Raw genomic sequence first — 19,971 nt, forward strand, 5'->3', positions numbered from 1 at the left:
TTGAAGCCCTTGCATTGATTTATTTAAAATACTGCGTCTTTGAAGAATATTAACTAAATACGCAAGTTTACAAGGAATTTCGTGTCATAAAACAAGTTTGCTTATTCTCTATTATTATCAGTAAGAAATATGGCGATCGCTTCTTTTAGCTCAGACACCCTTGAAGTACTTTGACACGAGAAAGCCAACGTGCCTCACAATAATATAGAAGTGATCTATATTCTGAACCCATAACATCACACAATTTTGCGAAAAGCCTTCCTCTTTACAGCTCTTATAATAACTTCAAATACTGTTAGCAGATCTTCACCCGTATCTCTTAAAACAAGCGATTGTCTAGGAATCATGCTATCCGTACAAACTGCACGAGGAGCCAACTTTCGAACTCGTGCGTGTAGACTGGCATTTTTTCTTGCCATAGATGGAGCTCCATCTGTGCATAGTTCCACACAGTTCTCCCACAGAATATCATTTTCATTAAAAAAATTATCAATGATACAATTGCTGTAGTATTGCCTTCAATAAGTTTACAGAATAACATTATGATTCACTGAGCATCATTTTTGTGACACCTATTCGACTTCTTTGGTTTGTATTCGAAAATGATATTTTGGAAACAGCTGCATGCCCCCTTGTAACACTTTCGCGCCCCCCTAGGGGGGCGCGCCCCACAGGTTGGAAACCACTGGTTTAACGTATCCCTTCCAAGTTCTTACACACCGCGAATACTATTGTGTTTCTGTTTGTATTGGGAAACATCAAAATGCTTCTTTAATAGATTATTTTGAAAAAAAAACTAAATAATGGGATTCCCCTTTACCATTAACTGGAGAAGTAAGTTCAAGAATTTAGATGTCTTAGATTAGGTTTATTAGAAATAAGATTATTATTATTATTATAGATTTAGAGATCAGAAAGTTTTCTTATGAATTTTAGCGTTTGCAGTACTTACTTAATTTTAAAAGTATTACATAATCTATTTTAATGATTATACCTACACTATGATAATATTGTTGTTAATTAATATAGTTCGGCAAGTAATGAAAACCAATTGACATCATTAATTAGAATAAATAATTATAGATATTATTTTTATAGTAAACAAAAACAAAGAAAAATATCTCTGACAAATAATGACATAAACGTGACCATGATGAAAAGTAACATTCTAATGTTTTGACAGTGCTCTCACGTCAGAAATTTTGACCTACGTAATCTTGCTTTTGTAGTAAAAGGACTATACCTTAACAGAGAAAAACATTTCTTATCGACAGTTTCAAAAAAAGTTTAAAGTGTGTGTTAGTTTGTTTTTCTACATAATGGCAACAAATATGGAAGTATACCAATTGGGCATTCTTTGAAAATGAAAGAAGAATATAAAACAATATCGGTGGTGCTAAAAAACATCGACTGTGATCAATATCAGTGGCTGATCTGTGTTGATTTCAAGTTTCTTCTAGGACAATAAGGTAGCTAGAGAAAATATGCTTGTTTCTTGTGTCTTTGGGATTGCAGGGCTAAGAACCAACACTGGAGTAGAACAAAATCGCCTTCTAGAAATGCTTCAGTTCCAGGTAATTAACGAAGCATTGATCGAACGAGAGAAAATAATATTATATCCGTTACGTATCAAACTAGGAATCCTGAAACAATTTGTAAAGGCATTAGACCAGAATGGTTCTTGTTTTCAATACTTGTACAGCAAATTTCTTACACTTATTACAGACAAGTTGAAAGCCGGAGTATTTGATGGGCCTCAGATAAGACAACTTAGTCTTGAAACTGAGTCTAATGCATGGTACCCTTTTGTTAATAAGTTGTGCAACATTCTATTCTTCTTCTTTTGGTACCTATTCGTTTCGAATATTGGCGATCATTCTAGTAATAATTATTTTATTAACTGATGCTTTAAATAGATTTGTTGTTGTTGTGGAGAACCATTTCCTCAGGTTCTTTAACCATGATATTCTTCTTCTACCTATACATCGCTTTCCGAATACTTTGCCTTGAAGGATTATTTTCAGTAATCTGTATTTAGTGCCGTTTCTCATTATGTGTCTGAGATATTCTAATTTTCTCTTTTTAATTGTAAACATCACTTCTTTTTCTTTCCCCATTCTTCGTAGTACGGTCTCGTTGGTTATCTTGTCAGTCCATGATATCCTTAGGATTCGCCTTTATAGCCACATCTACATCAACATTCTATTGGAAACAATAAATCGGAAAATTACCGAGATACAGTAAAAACCATGCTCAACAATTTTAAGAAACACGGTTGTCATATGAGCATTAAAATTCATTACTTCCACAGTCATTTAGACTGTTTTCCAGAAAATGGAAGGACCACTCTTTTAAATCTCTTAGGCAGGCCCATCAAAGAAACATGAAACAAATAAATTGTGAAAAATGTAACCGTTTCATGTGACATACTAATCAAAGAAACAAAAATAAAATTTGTATAGTCGACAATGGAAAGTGGTGACGTGGTCGTTGCTATCGGCGCAGCTCTTTTATTGCTTTTTAGGGACTCCGCGTTTCTTCATATTTCTATTAAGGAATTTTTTGCAAAAACGTACAGGAAGGGGTACATTTCGAAAAAAAAACCACAAACTACCCCCTTTAAAAGAATGAAAATGGGTGTTCCTGGGCGACATCTTTTCAGAAAAAGTTAGTCTCATGATAAGCACCCCTTGATATACCAGAAAAAAATAAAACCGGACTTGTGTCGAGTTTGCGAAGTTCAACCTCTGTTTCCTACACAAATATACTAATCAAAGAAACAAAAATAAAATTTGTATCGTAAACAATGGAAAGTGATGATGACGAGGTCGTTGCGAAAAAACAATAAACAAAATTCTAAACTAAAAACTGCATAAGAAAGCCCTGAAATTAGTCTTCCCACCACCAGAGAAAAAACCCAGTACCTTCTGCTCTATTACATAGACAGGTATATCAACAAACATAGCCAAACACATACAAAAGAAAGGAATAACACCAGCTTTCAGAACAAACAACAACTTAAGCAAATACATTAAAAACAACAAGATCCAAAAAAAGCAATTAAAAAATGGTGTATACAAACTAACATGTGGTGACTGTCTAAAAGACTCGGTCAAACTGGCAGAACCTTTGACAAACGTATAGCAGAACACAAAAGGGCTTTAAATAATAGAAAAACAGATTCTACGTACTCGCTTCACCTTCTAGATCATAATCATTTCTTTTAATGAACAGTACCAAATTCTTCACATTCAAATTCTTCACGCCTTAAGCTATCTTTATTAGAATCTATGAAAATTAATAAATTAAAAAATACAGATATAATTAAAAATGACTAACCATTTTCAATTTCGTTGCAACACGAAACTACAGCCGCATCATTATTCCAGTTCAGTCAGAGAGTGCAGCAAGCACCTCTACCGGTTTCGAAACTTATTAGTCTCTCATCAGGAGGCACATATGCTGCTCTCTCTGACCCAACTAGGACAAACCCCGGCGTGCAGTCACGGATTGCAACGAACGAAATGGCAGGGATGCCCTAGCGGCAACTGCTATCAAAAAACCAAGTTTTCAATCTAATAGCACATAAAACAACATCCAAAAATGTCATTCTACATCCTACCAGACTGAAAACAATGGGAACCTTCTCTGGTAACACCTCCGAGGCTTCTACAATTTGCAAGCCATAACGGATGCTGAGACTAAGGAAGATGAGGGAATTTTACAATTTATAATTCACGTCCCATCTGTTCAGCGCGGAAAAGTTCCAACGAGAATGGTTCCCTTCGTACTCCAATGGGAGTAAACATAAATCAAAAATGAATAACTATTTTCAATTTGGTTGCAACACGAAACTACAGCCGCATCATTATTCCAGTTCAGTCAGAGAGAGCAGCATATGTGCCTCCTGATGAGAGACTAATAAGTTTCGAAACCGGTAGAGGTGCTTGCTGCACTCTCTGACTGAACTGGAATAATAATGCGGCTGTAGTTTCGTGTTGCAACGAAATTGAAAATGGTTATTCATTTTTGATTTATGTTTACTCCCATTGGAGTACGAAGGGAACCATTCTCGTTGGAACTTTACCGCGCTGAGCAGATGGGACGTGAATTATAAATTGTAAAATTCCCTCATTTTCCTTAGTCTCAGCATCCGTTATGGCTTGCAAATTGTAGAAGCCTCGGAGGTGTTACCAGAGAAGGTTCCCATTGTTTTCAGTCTGGTAGGATGTAGAATGACATTTTTGGATGTTGTTTTATGTGAAAACAAAAACATTATTGTGTTTTGAAAACTTAGTTTTTTTTTACAGATATAATTCTAAATGACCAACTGAAGACAAATATCTCCTCACTCCTCAACCTATTCTGTTTAAGACTTTTTCCGTCGACCATCCATTTATGATCAATTTTAACACCTTCAAAATCATTGATTGAATGATTGATGACCCCTATTAATTAATGATTTTCTGATTTCATTATAGGCAACACAACATACATTGCTTGCATAAATTAATTAAACGCTCTGTGATTGGCAGTGACCTGTGGTGTAGGCAACCAAACATATACCTATTTATATTCCCACTAAAAAATTTAAAATCAAGTAGCCGTTGTTAGTACTATCTGTCATTGTATGTCATTATTTACTTTATTGTTTAAAATTAATTCTGTGTATTTGAAAAATCAAAAGATGGATATATCTTCATTTCCGAAAAGTACGGTCGACGGAAAAGTTTTGTAACGAACTCGTGAATTAATATGGCGATTACCAATCTCGAACATTAACGCGCTAGCTCCGCTCACGCGTTAAAATATCTCAACTGTTAATCGCCCTTATTAATAGACTTGTTGGTTAAATAACTATAAAATGCAGACACAGACACAGTAAAATACATCACTTCAGAAAGGCACTCTGTCGAAACAGATGTAGTGACATTAACTTATATTAAATTTTGTAGAAGTTTTGAAAACAAATGTTTTTCAGTGTTGTATTGTTTATTTTATTTTTCTAACTTTTCGTCTATTTTAAATCCAATTTTGTCGGTTATTATTAAAAATAATTAATTTAAACGTTTCTTAAAAGCTTTCCTCTATTACCACTAATAACAGAAATGTTAAATAACACCAATTAATACAATAGTCTCCGTCACTGACGCAATGGATCACGTATAAGACTGGTTCCGGTGATGGGCAGACGGAAACGACTGACCGCTAATGTTGTTGGTATATACAAATTATGTATTTTAAAAAATATTTATTCAAAATAATCTATACCTTATCTTTATTAAAAGAAATTCTTTCTTACTTTTTCAGGAACAGAATAATTTATGTTACATTTTCTTTTATATCTGACAGTGTTGTACGAAACTATTACGTGTTCAATCTTTCTTATTTGTTAGTAGTAAAGTTTTTTTAATGGAAAAATATTATAGTTGTTAAGTTTTTTATACAGTTGACTTCTATTTTGTCGTCGCTTAGTACGCTGATATTTGTCCTATTCGCGGTGTGCAAGTACTTGGAAGGGTATTGAGAAACGATCGTGCGCGAATAGCGGAGAAATATTGAAACTTTCTTAAATAATTCATATTGTCACAGATTGTCAATTGAAATTGTCAAATTGACGTACATTTCATATCTACTGTCATTGAAGAAGAAAAATTATATGTTGCTCCACAATATTGATATGATATGCAATTATTATATAAAGGTATGCAGTTACATATTTAATTAATTGTATTTTGCTTGCAGTACCGCATTTTAGTAACTAATTTTATTTACTATATACAATTGTTTACGTTTTAATAACATAACCTGAATTTTATTTGATCTTCTTATTATTTTTTTGGACTATGGCCTTGACAATTATCCAGTAACCAGGACTAATATAATTGGCCAATATAATTAAAAGTGAGAATAAAGTTGCAGAGCGTAGAAATAGGTGTCGCTTTACCGAACTTGCACGGTCCCAATAGACGCTGTCGATCTGTTTTAACCATTAGTAGAAAACAGTTTAAAAATATAGAATTATTATCATTTCGATGAATCTTTCGTGGCACTTTTTGATACTAGACCATGGCATTTAAAACAACAAACACCGGAATAAATCGATTTTTAAATACTGCACCTGTCGACTTCTGTTCGCATCAATTTAGTGCTGAAAACCATCGAAACTCCAGAAGATGACGTGCCTTAGCAATAATTCTGGGCACCAGGTGCTTCGGGGGTAGGTTCTGATGGAGTACATATTCATGTAGTGACCCCAAAAATCGCCAAGTTAACATACCGTTGCACTTCATCCGCATCATAGCACGTGACGTCACATGATACCAACACGAAATATTTATGAGTGACGTCACATGATACCAACACGAAATATTTATGAGTAAGCAGTAGCGCGTCATCAATATTTTTGTTTTTTTGAAAGTTTTGCGAACTTTCAACAGTGAGGCAACAGTGCGTCGGTAATTCGACACTGACAGTGACATTTTCCTATCAAAAACAATAATTTTTATACTCATAATAGGCGTGCTAAATGTTGTCGAGTCAGTCTCGTTTGATTTCTTGTTATAGAAAATCGATTTTAAGTAGATCCAATGTGGGATAAAAAAGTTTATTTGAAGAAAGTGTATTTTTTTGTTCTTTTTAATGGCGATACAGGCTCCTTTTTGCAATATTTTATTTAGTTATACAGTAATTTCCACATACTAACATATTTCTCAAATTGGGCTCTGTACCGTCATTCTTTATTATATTACGAATATGTGTGCCAAATATCTCGACAAAATATTCAAAATTACAACCGCAATCTTGGACCGCGTATGTTGCTACCTGTTGATCGCTACTGTTGCCTCTTAAGTCATAGGTGTGTTCCTTTTTAGAATCGTTTAGCTGAGTACACTGGAATTACTAGCTGAGTACTTAACAGCGATCGGATAAAGGTGACATTTTGGCATAAATTGGTAACATTTATTTGACCGTTCCGGTATTGACACTTCAGATTTGTTTTTATTCTTTACTATAAGTATTTGTTTTATTATATTTATTTCTACATTTTTCCAGTTACCGCCTATAGATGCCACGACCATTTGCCAATATGCTGTGTCAGCAATAGAAATTCTTATCGTGTTGCCTAAACCTCTTGGATGAACTAAGAAGACGAGGTTCTTTGGTACAGAATGCAAAATGTATATGTGTATTTCTCCTGAACCAGAATGTTTTTTCAGTTTCATACTTAAATTATATGAAAGCTAAGTCCTGATGTCCATTATGCTGGACATGTCATATTATGTTTGTCAAATAATTTTATTATAGTTTTTATAGATTTTCGTTTATTGTTTTCACAAATGAGGAGAGAAAATAGAAAATATTGTTAAAATAATAAAAACTTTTTTCTTGGGGCTGAAGAGGATAATATAATATGTATGGAATACCGTCGAACGTCTATAAGAACAACCAAAAAAGAAGATGCTTTTGGTGATATTTCTAGTGACTTCCTTGGGTGTGAATATGTCTTTTTAGTTTGCTCCTGCTGGTTTAAAAACAAACCATAATAATATTGGACGGCAGTGTCAGTGTCAGTTGTCTTCACACAAGTTATCGTCTAGTCTAGCCAACTCAAAGTGTGAATATTAAAGACGGTGCTTATAGCTGTGTATCGTATACATATAATTTTAACTGTTAATTACTGAAAACTTCCTCTGGTGCAGTCACAATAGTCTGGCGTTTAATTTTAATTTATTGAGTCTATTCGGTAGCTTATTATAGTTATTTTATTCGTGTAATTAGTGAAGGCACGAAACAATATTAATGATTAGTGCTAAAGATTAATATTATGAGATAGTTAAAAATATAGCATTGTTTGGTACAGTTATTTGGTTACGAACAAATAATTTAACTATATTACCAAGATATGTTATTAAATATTCATAAAGGACCGTTAGATGATACTAATGACTTGTTCCCTATAGACATTACTATAAACCCTAAACACATTCCTAGGATTTGGCAGTGGTCTTGGTGAATGGAGTTTAGATATAATAATTTGTTGCAAGTGTGTAAAGAGAGCATTTTTGTATAAAGGATTAATGTCAAAGACAAGAAACACTGAAAATGGGAATGAATCCAGAATTGCAAGCAAATGAAAAACAATCTTGAAAAAAGTTAAACTAGCAACAACCAATATTACCGAGCATTATTGGACAAATTGAAGCAGAAGCAGCCCCAAATACAGAAGAAAAAAGCGTTGTTTCTCGAAGATAACGCACCGGCTCACAACAGTTATGACAATGGTATAGTTATTTTCCTAACTAGTGCGGAAAGTGATACTTTCACGCACGAGACTGCCTTTGACCCGAACCACGCGATAGCGGAGTTCGGGCAAGCAGTCGAGTGCGGGGAAGACACTTTCTGCATGAGTTAGGAACAATATTTTTTCTAGGGCCGTACGTTTGGAAAAAAGCCATAAAAAGTAGAGTTATATCAATTTTTATTTAGAAGTGAAAATACACAAATTAATTCTTTGACAAGGTTGTCAAAACCAAACTTTCAATATAATGGATTACCACGACGACGATATTGGTTTCCATGACAACGATTCAAAACCATTGTAATTGTCTACTGATCTGACTTTTAAATATTATGTCAAAATAATTTTATTTCATCGAATTATTGCGCTAATTTCATTAAAACATGAACACAATAAGATAAATTTGAAATAAATTAGTAAATAATATCTAAATATTAGTTTATTGCATATATTATAATATATTATAATGCTAAATTACAAGGTATTTTACTTTCCCGTACGCCGTGCGGGAAAATTTACTTTCACGCACGCCGTGCGGGAAAGTGCAACTTTCGGAAACGAAATGTGTGCGTGAAAGTGGTTCTTTTAGCACGGCTGTAGAAAAAAATTTTTTCGAGGGAAAGTGCAACTTTCGGAAACGAAATGTGTGCGTGAAAGTGGTTCTTTTAGCACGGCCGTAGAAAAAAAAATGTTTTCGAATTTTTTTCTCATTCGGCTTATTCTCTTGATTTGGCACCCTCCGAATATTATTTGTTTATAAATCTGAACAGATGGCTCGTAAACACAAAAAATTAGCTCAAACGAAGAGGACATTGGCAAAACAAACGCCTATTTTGCAGAGCTTCCAGAATCAATTATTCTGACGGCGCAAACTACTTGGAAATTCGCTGGAATCTTTGTATTAAGCTAAAAGGGGAATATATCGAATAAAATAAAAGAATGAATGAGACATTTGGTAAGTATTTGGCAAACATGGTGTCCAATAACCAGCCAGACTCGGACCAGTATCTGCCGTTCTTCGCAATAACCTACAAATCCGCTGTTAATGAATTAACGGGCCAAACAACAGCAAAGATCCTAGTTGGATGCGAGAGGCGACTACACTGTGATCTATAGTTTGGATGTCGGCCCGGAGAAGATGTAGCCGGTGAAGATGATAAGAACGAATTACGAGAAACAATGGACTATATACACGAGTTGGTTCTTTCCCATCTTCAGGGGTCGTATTTTCGAATTCATTCGAGCATATTTCGCATACGAAATTAGAAGAAATTCGCACGAAATAAAATCCAGTTACGACGCGACGACTCGAATGGGTCTAAACTCTAAACCATTTGAATTTTGATTTGATGCTCGTATACTAGTGCAGCCGATATGTGAAACAATTGTGCATTTAATGATATAAGTATATAATTTGGACCACATATACTACACATGTAAAGGTTCATCTTTAGATATGAGGCCACGTCAGATTTTGCCTTTTACAAAAATGGCGGGAATTCAAAATGGCGACTATACATATGTGACTAATAGCACGATAACTTTTGAACGAGACGTCAGATTTCAACCAAATTTGGTTAATCGGTTCTTTTTTTATGTATAAGATCGAGGTCTTGAACCGGAAGAATCGGTTTACCAGAAGTTGTGTTTTCCTGGTTTTTATGTAAAAATATGTTGTCTTTTTTTTTTCAATTCTTTCACCCTGTATGTACTAATTTTTCAAAAAGTTAATACCGTCATTGAAAAGGGCGTAAAAATATTTTTTAGGAAATATTTTGAACTTTTTAGTTATGTTAATTACCATTTGATAAATGCATAACGTATCTTCACATACCGATGATAGTGCACAAGAACTGGCTGGCGCCATTAGAAGGACACTACGATGTAGGTGAAAAAGTGGAAGTAAACCAAGTCCAAGAAATACCTGACTTCACGTTTGAGGAATTCATGGTGGCATAAGGAGGTATTAGTAAAGCAAGACATGGGGTTACCACTGAATTACAGCAATATCTACTCGCATTCCCAGAGGACTACTCACTGGCCCATACCATCCCAGCCAGTATTAAAGACGCACGAGGGTTGGCATCCGCCTTCCGAAGGAAGTTTGGTCGAGTTGCAGAATAACTGTCAGCTCCTGGCAAACCATTGAAACTCCAAGATGCATCACGTTATCTTTTCTTTCTTATAACAAAAGACACTGCTCATGACCAATATATTTACCAAGATGTATGGAAAACATAATTGAGGGAGCACGTGCTGAAGTCCAACGTGCAAAAGATTGTCTGAAATATGGGGAGGAAATCTTTAAAGATACCAAGTTTAGGTACCAGTCTGTGGCAATCCGCATGGTTACCCATTCGAAACCGCCCCTTCCCATTTTTATAAAACTGTAAGTTGTAAATGAGGGTTCAAATGCCGATACCAGCATCCAGTTCCAGTCCCGACAAGGTTCCAGGAGGAACCATCTCTTAAGGAGGGGGCAACGTTACGCCCGCCATTGCTACGCCTATGATCGAACATCATGTCGGCATTTTATGGCCTGCTACTGTCTAGAAAATACTCGACTTTGTGCGTCGATTCGGTTCGAGATTCCAAGTAACGACGTCACGAGGAGTCTAGAACGACTCCATGGAAATTCGAGAACAACTTGACAAATATACTGATATAAAGAAATTATAATTTTAGAAGTCAGTCGATAATATAAGACTGTAAATACATTAAAATAAACATTACAATATGTACTACTATAAGGAATAATTTATTCATACTTACATTCTTTATTTTGATCAATCGCAATGGGAGAAGTGTCGATTACAGCCTTGGGAGGTGACTCCCTGGGGCTGGTGGGGGATCCTCCCCCTTCAGCCATGTTGTTACGAAACCACTCCGGGTATATCGCAGATATGGTATCCACTAGATCACGATCGAGCTGAAGTTGCCAATACCCAGAGCCAGAATCACTAAGGTGACTGGACTCTGAAAAATAAGAATACAATAAAATTACTAAATTTAATAATATGTATCAAAAATGTAATTTAATTATAGGTTTTCACTTAAAAATTGTAATTATTTAGAGAAACAATTATTTTCAAGTATTTTTTTTATGAAAAATCGCTTAGCCAATTAGCCAAACAACCGTTTGACAGATTAAATAGTAAATTTTTTCCAGATAGACCAGGGCGCATCTGTAAAAATATTAGTACATTTGGACGTTGAGAGGTGACTCAAATTTTTTTGCAGAAATTGCTTGAAAATAAATCAAATAATAATATTTGAGTTATCCTCCCTCTCAAAAAGGTCCGTAACATTGTTTAAATAATCAAAATGTCAAAAAATTAAGGAAAAATTCGATTTTTTTCTTCGTTTTTTGATTATAACTTTAAAAGTATTCATTTCCGAGAAAAGTTGTACTAACATAAAAGTTGCGTAATTAAATTTTCTACAACATAGAATTGGTTAAAAATTTAAAAAAATAGTCACCCTTGTTGCAAAATAGCAATAATTGCGAAAAAACCATACCAAAAAAAATATTCGCATTTTACGTTTTTCAACCATTTATGCTAGACTTAAGACCTTCATATTTGACCCAGAAAAACTTTATGATACATTAAAACAATACTGTAAATTTCATTAAGATCTGTTTAATAGATTTTGCAATCCAGCTTTCGCAAAAAAAATTCATTTTTTCAAAATGTTACAGGACTGAAAATAAAGCAGATAGCAAGTTGAAATTCTTTTTGCGTATAGAAGTGTACTGTACCTTTCATTTGCAATTTGCAGAATTAAAATCGATTAACTACCACGGCGTCAGGAATTTTTTTAAATAAACATTAATTATTGGTGCTACGCGCAGGACAGAGGATAGTTTGCTCTGATTGGGCACTCCAATGACCTTTGATAATGATTGATACATTTTAATTATTATTACATTTCGATATAAATAAATAAATTTGTTTATTGCAAAATAAAAACACATACTCTATCCTTTGAAATAACACTTTTATTAGCAAAAACTTTCTTTGTTCAAATATTTTAACTTAGAGAACAAAAGTTTATTATTTTTAAACATATGCAATTGTTTAAACAATATTTCACAAACAATAATAAAATTAGTTTGATTTTTTGTGGAATTAAAATATTAAAATACAACAAAATATAGAGTAAGAAAATAATATATTAGATGAAGATTGGAAGAAATTTTGGTGGAAATCAACTTGTGTGAATCGAACACCGCTGTCCTGCGCGTAGCACCAAAAATTACTGTTTATTTAAAAAATTTCCTGACGCCGTGGTAATTAATCGATTTTAATTTTGAAAATTGTAAATGAAAGGTACGGTACACTTATATAAGCAAAAAAAATTTCAACTCGCTATCTGCTTTATTTTCAGTCCTGTAACATTTTGAAAAAATGAATTTTTTTTGCAAAAGCTGGATTGCAAAATTTATTTTGCAAAATCTATTGAACCGATCTTAATCAAATTTACAGTATTGTTTTACTGTATCATAACGTTTTTCTGGGTGAAATATGAAGGTCCTAAGTGTAGCATAAATGGTTGAAAAACGTAAAATGCGAATACTTGTTTTTGTATGGTTTTTTCGCAATTATTGCTATTTTGCAACTAGTGTGACTATTTTTTAAATTTTTAACCAATTCTATATTGTAGGAAATTTAATTACGCAACTTTTATGTTAGTACAATTTTTCTAGGAAATGCATACTTTTAAAGTTATAATCAAAAAACGAAGAAAAAAATCGAATTTTTCCTTCATTTTTTGACATTTTGATTATTTAAACAATGTTTCTGACCTTTTTGAGAGGGAGGATAACTCTTTGTATGGTTTTTTCGCAATTATTGCTATTTTGCAACTAGTGTGACTATTTTTTAAATTTTTAACCAATTCTATATTGTAGGAAATTTAATTACGCAACTTTTATGTTAGTACAATTTTTCTAGGAAATGCATACTTTTAAAGTTATAATCAAAAAACGAAGAAAAAAATCGAATTTTTCCTTCATTTTTTGACATTTTGATTATTTAAACAATGTTTCGGACCTTTTTGAGAGGGAGGATAACTCAAATATTATTGTTTCATTTATTTTCAAGCAATTTCTGCAAAAAAAATTGAGTCACCTCTCAACGTCCATCTCAAAACAGATGCGCCCTGGACTAAGAGGGTTGGCTTGCTCCTCTGTCCAGATTTAGCAGATTAGCTGATAATGCTCAGCTCCATTGGAGCACGACCCTCCACATCAGTACTTATATTTACTTAAAACTTTAAAAAAATTCGTTGTTGTATTTCTAGTACCTCTATTCGTCTATCCCGCCACTCTGTCACATGTGTTTCGCTATTTTTAGCTCTTCAGGCAGAGCTTGATTGAAAGACGAGGCAAAGAGAATAGTCTTTCGAATATACATACAATATTCTTTTTCGTATATTATTTTAGACATTATTTTTATACTTTGTATAAAGTAGAAAGTCGCAACTATGTCTGCTTAGTGCCGTTCTTATTAGGTAATAAATATCAGGTGCCATCTAGTGCCCTTAAAGAAAAGGGACAGACTAATGTCAAGCTACTCGGTTACTTCTATAAAATACAGATTGCACTCGTCTGTGAATGACAGCATGGTAATGTATTAAATACTACTTCTATATTCACTGTCTATACTCACTGCTGTTACCAATACACCCCACATTTTAAATTAGTTGAAATATGTTCCGAAAATCTCAGCCAATTTGCCTAAATTTTCATTTTAAACATCAAATTTATAATCGTATACTTTTCAAATGGGAAATTACACTTTTGCCAGAATAAAAATCTCATACGTTATTTAAATAAAACTCGTAGGTTGAGAAAGTTTATAGCTGTTAGGATATATGGCATAGGTACTAAAACTTGAAAGTCTCACAGCTGTGTAATAAATGTATCGCAGTATTATTGGATAAGACGTGAAGAAAACAAAGTTTTAAGTATTTTACTCAATTAAGATTTATGAAAACAAAACAAATTGCATATACTTGAAAACTTCTACAAGATCTAAAGCTTGGATGACTACCTGCATTCATACTTTTCGTTGTAATATATGTATGTATTCTGTCCATTACGTTCATTATTATCTCCTTTGGCACTTTGATATTTCTACACTTTTTTCTTTAAATTCTTAATGCTTTTTGTACACACATACATACATTTTAAAATATTATCTGATTTTTTTCTAATCGTAACCTAACTTGTATAGATATGATCTGATGGCTTGGAGACCTCTTTGCTCCCCTATACCTTCTAAATATTTTTCAATTGTATTTTTGATTATGAGGGCATGGCATCGCATTTTGAATATGAGTTTAACAGTAATGCATCTGTAATTTGCATACACTAATAATTATTATTTGTAATATTCAATAATACTGGATTTGCGCAATAGAAAAGTAAATTGGACCTACAAAACTACAGGCCAATAAGTTTAATAAGCTGTCTATTAGTCCAGGGTAATAAGGTTTTTCCATGACACTTCAACAGCCAGGGTACTGAAGCGAAGCGTTTTTTCGACAAGTAATACCTATAAGAACAAATTGTAACTATTTCCTGCGTAGGATCTGGCGGCCATTTTTATTTATAAACAATTTAGTGTCAAAAAATGGCGTTTTTTTCAAGTCAATGGAAAACAGTGAAACTTAAGTTTTTTTTAGTACAAACATCTTCGAGAGCATGAAAAAAGCTTTAAAATGGTTTTTCTACAACCGTGTTAAAAACCGTGTCCGTACGAGCGTTAAAAATGCTACTTTAAGGCACTAGTGCTTTAAAATTTTTATGGCACTGCAATTCGTATTGACCGTATAGACAATTTTGATGTATTGTCAAAAAAATATAAAAATGGAATGTCAGTCAAGTTCAAGTAAAAGTTTTTGTAGATATTGTCCTGTAATTACGTTTGTAGAAAAAATATTGTATGATATGCGTGTTAAAAAGTACATTTTTAAGGCACTCACGTGAATTGCAGAACTCGCTATCGCTCATTCTGCAAACTTTCACATGCGTGCCTTAAACGTGTACTTTTAACACTTATGTCATAAATAACTATTATTACAAAGTTACATGATATACTCATTTATTGTTATATAATTTCGAAAAAAGGTCGAAATTGCACAAAAATTAATTTCGCAATAACTATTGTAAAAATTAGTGTACAGCTTTGAAATTTTTGTCAAATGGGGGTTCTATCAAAAGAGTGTAGTGTCCGGGGGTTTGGGAAGATTTTGCATTGGAAGCCCCGAGGCTCATTTGTGTCCGGAAGCCCCGAGGAAGACATCAGACAGGATGTCGAAAGCTCGGCACAATGACAATCGACCCCGTTCAACCGGTAGTCTGGTGAGTTTAATATGAATATTTATAACAACATTAATCTAAATCTTAGCTTTAGGTTTAATTGTAATAGCCGGAGAAACCTTTTCTTAATGTTTAAATATATTTATGACAATAATTAATGTTAATGTTAAATCGTAGAATGGTGGAATAATTTTAATACGAAATGAAAAACTAAAAAAAAACTAATTTTAGAACTTAATTATTAGTATTATTTTTTATCAAATAGTCCGGCAAAAAAAATCATTATTTATGAATCCATTATGTGTCCCCATATGGGAAAGGGGGGGGGGCACGCATCATAAAGATCATAAAATTTATAAAAAAAATTTATAATTAACTGGTATTTATAAATACTGTCCGACAAATTTTTAAGGGTACTCCAGTTGTCGGATGCACCAAAGCTTAGCAAGCTCTATATTTACGAAATGCCCCCCTCCTGAAAATTTTCCGAAATAGAGAAGTTGTCCGACTCAACATGAATAACTGAATAAAAAAAGTCTCATGACGGAGGTAATATTTTTTTATGGTGGGTCCAAGACGTATAATGTAACATTGTGTAAACATTGTTTTATACAAGATTCTAAAACATGTAACTTATTTTTATTAGTTAAAAATGTTAAGTCCAATAACTGTTAGGCCATTCACACATAATTGCTATTATGGTAACACTAATGCTCAGTGACATATTTATAGGACGGGTCAAAATTCAAAAATGCAAATATATAAACCAACTTCATGAATATTTCCCTATTAAGAAAATAATACTGATTATTTCATTCATAGGAGATTCTGACCAATAGAAAGCTACAGAAATAAAAATGACAGTGATTATTTCATTCATAGGAGATTCTGACCAATAGAAAACTACAGAAATCTAAATCAGACTGATAATTTTTGATAATTTCCCGTCGTCAAGTATATTACGTCAGATGCCCTTCGTTGCTATGAAAAAATACATTCAGTGACATTAATGACAATTAATGTTTTAAAAATTATAAAAGTGATGACTTTCAACCGTAAAATATTTTATAACAACTGTGTGTTTAATTGTACTAATTTGTACTTACATAAATAAATTACAATAAAATTTTGGTGTTGAACAGTTTTATTCATGAAATAATCGCAGCAAATTGCACTCGATCTCTAAAATTAATATAGAATTTTTGCCCCCGTGACACTTTGACATAATTTCACTTCCCTTCGGCTCGTGAAATTAAAACTGTCAAAGTGTCACTCGGAAAAAATTCAATAATTTTAGAGGTCTTGTGCAATTACTACTTAGTCCAGAGAAATAAGATTTTTCTCGTGACACATCCCCCTCCAGGCCGAAACCAAATTTTTTGAGTAGTATGGACATCCATATTATTAACCTATATGTTTCCTGCAGCCGATTTTGATGATATACATAGTTATAAACAAATGAAGATCGAAAAACGGTAAATTATCGCTTTTTTCGTCTATTACCAAAAAGTTAAGCACTTTAAACAAATTTGAGAGTAAGAAAGTCATAAATCGTATAAAAAACTTCAATATGGCATTCGCTGAATATGTCCATCCTTATTGGTTGCTTAGAAAATTGCAAAATAAATCATAAATTTTGAGTTTTTATAAATATTCATAACTTAGGTAAAAATTAACTTAGAATCTTCTTATTACACGGAATTCCGAGACTTCTTGTACTTAAATTATATTTTAAATTTCAAAGCAATTGGTCAAATAGTTTAAAAGTTATTTAATTTGTTTATCCCAAATTCATTTTTTTTGCAACACTATAAGTCAGAAAATTACGAGGTTACAATAATACTTCAGACAGTTTATGAAAGAAGAACATTTATACTATTACCTTAATTAAAAATAAATGACAAAAAATAATTTTAAACAGTGTAAAATTATTTTGCAAAAACATGTCGATTTTTTGCTTACTTATAAACAATTAGAATAACTTTTTAACCGTTACCCGTAGAAAAATTATTTTTTCACATTTAGAAAGACTGAATTTTTATACACATTTAGAAAGAAAAACAACTGTTCTAGGGCATTTAGGGACAAAGTTAGCCCCCCCATTTTTTTAATTCACATGTTTTTGCAAAGGTGTTTTGCAATATTTATAATTATTTTTTGTCATTTTTTTTTAAATTAAATAAATACTGTAAATTTTTCTCTTTCATAAACTATCCAAAATATTACTGTAACTTCATCATTTTCTGACTTACAGTGTTGCAAAAAAAATTAATTTTGGATAAACACATTAAATAACTTTTAAACTATTTGACCAATTGCTTTGAAATTTAGGGTATGATTTAAGCACCATAAGTCTCAGCATTTTGTGTAATAAGAAGGTTTTAAGTTAATTTTTACATAATTTATGAATATTTATAAAAACTCAAAATTTATGATTTATTTGGCAATTTTCTAAGCAACCAATAAGGATAGACATATTCAGCGAACGCCATATTGAAGTTTTTTATACGGTTTATAAGTTTATTACTCTCAAATTTTTTTAAAATGCCCAATTTTTTAGTAATATACGAAAAAAGCGAAAATTTACCGTTTTTTGATCTTCATTTGTTTATAACTATGTATATCATCAAAATCGGCTGCAGTAAACATATAGGTTATTATTATAGATGACCATATTACTCGAAAAATTTGGTTTCGGCCTGGAGGGGGTTGTGTCACCAACACGATATTTTTTTTCCTTATTTCTCTGAACTAACTGATAATTATTTATGTATAGGGCTTTTCATCGATTGTCATTTGTTTCGAGCTTCTGTCATGTGTCATCAAATATTAATATATCTACGTCATACGTTATTGGAATCTACAAATGATAAAAACCAGAGACGTATGACGTAGATATATTAATATTATACGACAAGTGACAGAAGCTTGAAACAAATGACTGTGAATGAAAAGCCCTATACCTACGTAAAATTTTGAAATTTGAAAAAAATAATTTTGGCGTTTTCTACTCTGTATTCAATTTACCTTTATTAATTGTTCAAATGAAGCGTCAATAACTTGCATGCAATAATTGTATAAACGAGTTTCCTTTTGCGCACTTACGGTTTGATAATCAGAGGTTAAGGATAAATTACTATTTTTAATGCAATAAATAATGATAAAACCAGGTATAACTCGAACTAAAAGTGACAATAAATATTCCGCTCACAAGCGCAATTATTATTGTTATCAGAATTTTGAATGAAACATCAATAATATCTAATGTTAGGCGAGCTCAAGCGGGGATTTTTGCACTTACTCGAGGGCGTCAAAAAATCACATGGGGAGAAACCTTGTACCCTGTAAATGTACCTCTACCATATATTGGCTCTTAATACAGGGGAGTTCGTTAAGGGGGGTCCGAAAAAAATCTATCCTCAGAAAAACTCGAAATCGTCAGGATAAGATAAGATAAGTTACCTAAGTACATGCAAAATGCAAAACAGTGTATATTTCAAAAATCTGACGATTTGAGCGGGGCGTAAGAAAATGGGTGAGTCACAAAAGTTAAAAAAAAAAGCGAATATTTCGCGAAATGAACGTCAGATCGAAAAACTAAAAAATACGTGTACAATATTTTTGAAATATCTATCGAAAGACACCAAACACGACCCCCCTCGGAGGTGGGGTGGGGAGTTACTTTAAAATCTTATATAAGAGCCCTTATTTTTTTATTGCAAATTTGGATTCCTTACGTAAAAATAAGTAACTTCTATTCGAGACATTTTTTCGAATTATGGATAGATGGCGCTATAATCGGAAAAAACATAACGTTGGAAAGTCCCTACTAAAATGGAAACTTTAATTTAACTTTTTTTTTTGGTTTTAGGACCTAATCTTCACAACCGAATAGGTCTCAACGCTTTAGTAGTCACAGAAAAATACTCATAAGATATAAATAGGGCTTACAATACCGGGATCCGGAATACCGGGATCCCGAACGATTTTTGTCCGGTATTCGATACCGGTATTTATAATAAAAATACCGGTATTTCGGTATTAGCTTAATTTATAAAAAGTGAATTTATGCACAATAAACTTTCTTCTAAGATATTTTTTCTATTACAAGAAATTATTTTTGAAGATAAACAACAATTATCATTGTAAAAAATATTTATTAAACACGTTTATTACACATACAAGTCAAGTATAGCGCTTTCTAAAAGCGTGAATGTCGTTAATTTAAGGCGAAGGGTTATATCAGCTTCTACAACCAAATTATTAAATCTTGTCTAGACAAATTAATAAATAAAATGAGTTATATAAAAATTCTTAAAAATTTAAAATTAGACTACTTTAT

General features: G+C 32.6%; 1 protein-coding gene across 8 annotated transcripts in view; it reads right to left on the reverse strand.

Moving 5' to 3' along the window:
- The window catches only part of LOC126884204 (myocardin-related transcription factor B-like), a 454,025-nt gene that overhangs the window by 72,174 nt on the left and 361,880 nt on the right, over nucleotides 1–19,971 (reverse strand). For all 8 annotated transcript variants that reach the window (XM_050650075.1, XM_050650073.1, XM_050650076.1 and 5 more), the window contains one exon: nucleotides 11,075–11,278. In XM_050650075.1, the coding sequence (XP_050506032.1) occupies nucleotides 11,075–11,171 (97 nt within the window). In that variant the 5' untranslated portion in view covers nucleotides 11,172–11,278. The remainder of the gene's footprint in view (nucleotides 1–11,074; nucleotides 11,279–19,971) is intronic.

This window comes from Diabrotica virgifera, chromosome 5 (assembly GCF_917563875.1).
Source record: "Diabrotica virgifera virgifera chromosome 5, PGI_DIABVI_V3a".
Taxonomy (NCBI): Eukaryota; Metazoa; Arthropoda; class Insecta; order Coleoptera; family Chrysomelidae; genus Diabrotica; species Diabrotica virgifera.